This window comes from Lathyrus oleraceus, chromosome 3, assembly GCF_024323335.1.
Source record: "Lathyrus oleraceus cultivar Zhongwan6 chromosome 3, CAAS_Psat_ZW6_1.0, whole genome shotgun sequence".
Taxonomy (NCBI): Eukaryota; Viridiplantae; Streptophyta; class Magnoliopsida; order Fabales; family Fabaceae; genus Lathyrus; species Lathyrus oleraceus.
The window spans coordinates 277,867,512-277,873,650 of NC_066581.1; the positions used below are offsets into that span (position 1 = coordinate 277,867,512).

At 32.8% G+C, this 6,139-nt stretch overlaps 1 protein-coding gene across 1 annotated transcript; it reads left to right on the plus strand.

Annotated features, from left to right (window-relative positions):
* The first annotated feature begins 515 nt into the window (after positions 1 to 515).
* LOC127129155 (uncharacterized protein ECU03_1610) lies at positions 516 to 1,377 on the plus strand. Its single transcript, XM_051058438.1, has 3 exons — positions 516 to 699; positions 791 to 922; positions 1,027 to 1,377. The coding sequence occupies exons 1-3, from the start codon at positions 580 to 582 to the stop codon at positions 1,306 to 1,308; spliced, it is 534 nt and encodes a 177-aa protein (XP_050914395.1). The 5' UTR covers positions 516 to 579; the 3' UTR covers positions 1,309 to 1,377.
* The last annotated feature ends 4,762 nt before the right edge of the window (positions 1,378 to 6,139 follow it).

Sequence of the window (6,139 nt, forward strand, 5' to 3'; positions counted from 1 at the left end):
AAGCATTCCAGCATGTGGTTGAAAGGGTATTTTCTAAGCATAAAATGAACTACATCAGCATATTAAACAAATAATGGTAAAATGGTGTAATATCGAGGTTATTGGCACACATCTGAGAAATTAATCTTCTTATTTTATTTTTAAATAGCTTTGATATATTTTTTATTTTAGATCCAAACAAATAATGATTTATCATTTTTTATTTATTTTTAACTCTGTTTTTAATGCTAAAATTCAGATAGAGTCACTAAAATAATTTTTAAAAATTGAAATGAAAATATATATACTCACTCAATCAAGAAAAACATATTGACCACGGGTTGATTTTATCTTCATTTTCCAAAAAAAGAAAAACAAAACACAGTTTACCTGTGGTATTTATTTCCTATAATACTGGGTCCTGAACACCGTTGACACTATCTCTTTTTTCTACCATTTCTGACCGTAAATTCCTCTTACCACACCAACAAACCCTCAAGAATCTCTATATATACACATACAAATTCATCCACAATTAATGCAACAAAATCATACACAATTCCTCAACACAAAATAAAAAGAAACTAAACAAAAAACACAATGGCATCATTCACCCTTTTCACCTCCCTCCCAAAATTTCTCCCTGCTGGTGCTTCATTTGCAAGGGCTCATCCTTGGAATTCTAGAGTCTTTGCAGCAGCTACCCCAAGATCAATCCAAGTAAATTATCATTCACATTTCTCTTCGCATACACGTGTTATTATAATTATAACTTACATTTTCATAATGTATTGTCATGATGAATACATAGGTTCCAAAGTCACATAACGATGATGGTTCAATCACTACCGATGGAATCAAACAAGGAGGAGGAGTCAGTGAAACCATTAACAACAGTTTGAACGAAACACAACATGAAAAGGCTTATTCCACTTCGGAACATGTAATGTTGTCAGTTTGTCTTTTATTTCTGTATAAACTTTATTATATATAGTTTTATATAAATATTAAAGTTAGTAATAGTAAGTGTCTAATTTTACGTAGCAGGCTGTTGAAAAAACAAAAGACGCTGCTAATAAGGCTTCAGCATCAGCACAAAACATAGCTGAGAAAGCAAAGCAGACAATGCAAGATGCATGGGATTCAACTAAGAACACAGCCAATAAAGCTGCAGATACTGTTTTGGGAAAGACTCAACAATCTTGTGAATCAACTAAGAACAATGCCAATAGGGCTGCTGACACTGTCGTTGAAAAAACTAAGGAATCTGCTGAATATGTCAAAGATAATGCAGAGGCAGTGAAGAGGAACATGAACAAAAAGAATTGATTCCATTCAACAACATCTTATTGTATATGCTAATTTCGTATTTACCATTTTTTTGTTTTTTTTATTAATTATTTTTATTTTGTAACTGATACGGCACCAATTATGTATATGGAGAAGATGCATGTTTCTTCCCAGTGCCATAGATGTGAAACAATGTCACTTTGTTTCATCTGTCAATAAATTGATATTTGAGTATTTCTTTTCTTCTTGGAATGTTTACTTTTATATAGTAATAGCAATGGCACCATTTGCATACTAAATTCTCCCCCTTGAAGGGTAACCTATGAAGCTCGAGCAACTATGTGTGATTCGTATCTATCTAAGGATCAAGCATTCGTGTACCAATTCTACTCTCAAGTGTATCTTCCGGTTTCACTTTTCTGCCTATCATTTTTCGTGTTTGATGATACAAAGAGTTCATATTGCAAGATCTGTTTTACTTTATAGTCACATTCTTCTTGTTTGCTATTGCTAGTCATCTTCTTAAGCCTCCTCAGTTCCACAAGGGAGTGAAAGCAGAGACTCTGTATACACAACCATTTGGGATCTTCTAAAGAAACCCTTACTATGAGACTGCTGCTCTAGCATCTGTCCTCTGTCATTAAACTTCACCAATTCACAACGACGATCTATTCCAACTATATGGCCACAATTTGTAAAGCATGCCGGCAAGAAGAATGGAGAAGGATGTAAAGAAAAAACAAGAGTCTTAATCCAAGATGATTGGACGGGGTATTCTTGCATCACACTGTCTCACCCTAACTTTAACCCTGAGCATCACCTCTATAGCCTAACATATATTTCGTGCCGTATAATGTCTAAAATGTAAGTCAAAATGAATTTTTGAATCTATAGACAGACCAGTTGAATCAATTTTCAAATGTATGTCATACTAACGGATGAGAAATTTCAAGATCGAACTTACAGACGTCAGTTTTCTTAATATACGATTCACGTAGTTTAACTTGGCGTGCTCATTTTATTTTTTCTATTACTTTTTGTTAGTGTCTTTGAATTTTTGGTGTTGCTGCAAAACTAAGAACAAATGGAGTTGAAACAGAGAAATTAATTTGCACGATAAACTTCCGAAGCGTGTAGTTTTACACTAAGCTTAAGGAACAATTCACCCCAACCAATCTTTCTATGTTGGATGCAAAAGGAGTTATCGGCGAATTTCCTGCAAGATACTTTGGAATCCTTAAAGAGAATTGCACATAATCTCTAAGCATATCTGTTGATAATATTTTACAGAAGAATGTTTCTTTCAATTGCTCTCATGCATTAGAGAAGAGAAAGATGATTTAGAATGAGAAATTAATTGAGATTGGTTTTTTGTTTGCTTTCCCACCGTGACCATAACCTGTAATTTATATTGAAAATCACGTCTGTTATGAAACAGTAACAACTCTTAGAAAAGACATGGCACTATTCCAATTGCAATTTAGTAACAACGTTTCGCATAAGAATAGCAAATATTTGTTTATACGTTGCAACTACTCCTAAAAGAAAGGAAACCAATTAAATGACACTTTAGACCAATAATAATTACTATAGACCATGCAATTGAAATATGAAAACTTTGAATATAATATTTATATTTATATTATTAATTCAAATAATATAATCATACAATTAATTATTATTTTGGAAATTTTCTCATAATTCCCCACCATTTTCAAAATAACTAAATCTCATAATTCTGGAAAAATCATGGTTTCAGATATTGGTATCTCACGATTTGAACCAATACTTAGTAAGATATGAGTTTCACTCATCCCGAATAGACATTGGTAGACAAGCTTTGAACCAACTACTCATTAGAACAAGTGTGCAAAACTTACACATGAAATCTCGATACTATCAAAAGAATTGTAAATATGACACATTTGATAAGGCCCTATGTCATGTATCCTTTTCATGAGAATTTAAGAGTCAAGCCCTTGAACTCTATGAAGCAGCCTACTTCATTCTCATATAGGTAGACTATATCAGAAAAGCTCCCATAATAAGCATTCCAGCAAACATATGCTATATATCTATTAAGAGAATAATGCATCCTATCACTTTTACTTTTATGGTTTGAGTACTTTTTGCCCATTGGGATGTTTCTATTGTTAAGTACTTCAATCACTCTAATAATATACTTTCATCATTGAACTCAAGACTTGATTTTAATCAAGTGTGAGTTGAGTTTCCACTATTGGTGATCAATAAGATATGGGCTTGAGACCCATCCCCAATGATGTCTTCAACACCATGTCTTTTGTCAGACCTTTCGTCAAAGGATCTGCAAGATTATTATTAGTTCTTACGTATATTATGGAGATTACTCCATTTGAAATTAAATCTTTCACATAGCTATATCTTATACCAATATGTCTAGATTTTCCATTATATACTTGGCTATATGCTTTAGATTGTGTGGATTGACTATCACAATGTATGGATACATGTGCTATTGGCTTTGGCCAAATGGGTATCTCATACAACAAGTTTCTTAGCCATTCAGCCTCTTTACTACCTGCAGCCAGAGCAATAAATTCTGCAGCCATGGTGGAGTCGGCAATGCAAGTCTGTTTCTTTGAACCCCAAGAAACCGCACCTCCACCAAGATTGAAGATCCATCCACTAGTGGATGCATGATCTTCTATATATGTTACCCAACTGGCATCTGTATACCCGTCTAAAACCGAAAGATATCCACTATATGTTAAAGTGTAGTTAATCGTCCCTTTCAAGTATTTTAATACTCTATTAATAGCATGCCAATGATCTTTACTTGGATTACTTGTATACCGACTTAACCTACCAACAACATATGTTATATCAGGTCTAGTACATGTCATAGCATACATCAAGCATCCAATTACCTTTGAATATTCAAGTTGTGCCACTGGACACCCTTTATGTGGTTGCAAATTAACATTTTGATCAAATGGGGTAGAAACGGATTTGCAATCCAAATGATCAAATTTCTTAAGCACCTTTTCAATATAGTGAGATTGGGATAAGCCAATATGTTCACCATCTCTTATGATTTTAATCCCTAAAATCACATCTGCTTCACCTAAGTCTTTCATATCAAATTTTTTGGATAAGAAAGCTTTAGTCTTTTCTACCTCTTTTAATTCAGTACCAAAGATTAACATATCATCCACATATAAACAAATCATAACTCCTTTTTCATTGTTGAATTTACTATAAATACATTTGTCAGATTCATTTATTTTGTATCCATTGGCCAACATAACTTGGTCAAACTTTTGATGCCATTGCTTGGACGCTTGTTTTAACCCATATAAAGACTTAGTTAATTTACACACTTTATGTTCTTGGCCTTTGATAACAAACCCTTCAGGTTGTTTCATATACACCTCTTCATCCAATTCTCCATTTAGGAAAGCAGTTTTAATATCCATTTGATGAATGACAAATTTATAGATGGAAGCGAGTTCCATAAGCACTCTAATTGATGCAATTCTTGCAACAGGTGCATAAGTATCAAAATAATCAATTCCTTCTTTTTGTGTAAATCCTTTAGCGACAAGTCTAGCTTTGAATTTTTCAATGGTACCATCAACTTTCATTTTCCTTTTAAAGATCAATTTACAACCTATGGGTTTTGACCCTGGTGGGAGATTTACTAATTTCCAGGTTTTATTACCCATAATCGAGTCCATTTCCTCTTGGATGACTTCTTTCCAAAAGGCCGAATCTTGAGATTTTATTGCCTCTTCAAATGTTTCTGGATCATTCTCTAGGTTATAGCAAATTGGTCCATAACGATTTATAGAATCATTATTTCCTTCTACAAGGAACATGAAGAAGTCTGATCCATAATTTTTTACTTTTCAGATTCTTTTACTTTTTCTAGGTTCTGAACATCCCAACATATCATTATTTGATACATTATTTTCTAGACTTTGAACATCATAATAAACATTGTCTTTGCAATTTTGAATTGAGGTAAATCTACTTTCTTGAAAAATTGCATCTCGTGACTCAATCACGGTATTAATAGGATATGAGTCATTGGATTCAATAACCATGAACCTATATGCTTTACTGTTTTCAGCATAGCCCAGAAATACACATTCAATTCCTCTTTCTCCCAATTTCTTTCTTTTTGGTTCAGGCACCTTAACAATTGCTCTACAACCCCAAACTTTTAAATATTTAAGATTTGGTTTTCTTTTCTTCCAGAGTTCATATGGGGTTATCTTGTTCCTTTTATTAGGAACTTTATTCAGTATATAATATGCAGTTAGCATGACTTCACCCCAATATCCTTTGGATAAACCAGAATATGATAACATGGCGTTCACCATTTCTTCCAACACCCTATTTTTCCTTTCTGCTATCCCATTTTGTTACGGGGAATAGGGTGCAGTTATTTGATGTATAATACCAGTGGACTCAAAATAATTAGGATGATAGAATTCTCCCCCTCTATTACTCCTAAAACATTTAATAAAAGTTTCATGTTGGAGTTCTACTTGAGCTTTAAAATTTTTGAATTTTTCTAAAACTTCATCTTTAGAATGCATTAAATAAACATAACAAAATCTAGTGCAATCATCAATGAAAGTGACAATATTTTTTACCACCAATAGTAGGCCAACCATGTAAATCACATACATCAGAATGAATTAAATCTAATACTTTAGAATTTCTTTCAACTCTCTTAAAAGGTTGTCTTGTAATTTTAGTTAACATGCATGTGGTACAAGAATTTAAGTTTATATCAAAATTAGGAATTAAACTTGATTTCATCATGTCTTTTAATTTACTAAAATTAACATGTCCTAGTCGCATATGCCATAAATCACAA

Coding starts and splice junctions, on each gene's coding strand:
- LOC127129155 (XM_051058438.1), top strand. CDS start 580: ATGGCATCATTCACCCTTTTCACCTCCCTCCCAAAATTTCTCCCTGCT. Junction 700..790: donor CTACCCCAAGATCAATCCAA/GTAAATTATCAT, acceptor ATGAATACATAG/GTTCCAAAGTCACATAACGA. Junction 923..1,026: donor CTTATTCCACTTCGGAACAT/GTAATGTTGTCA, acceptor TTTACGTAGCAG/GCTGTTGAAAAAACAAAAGA.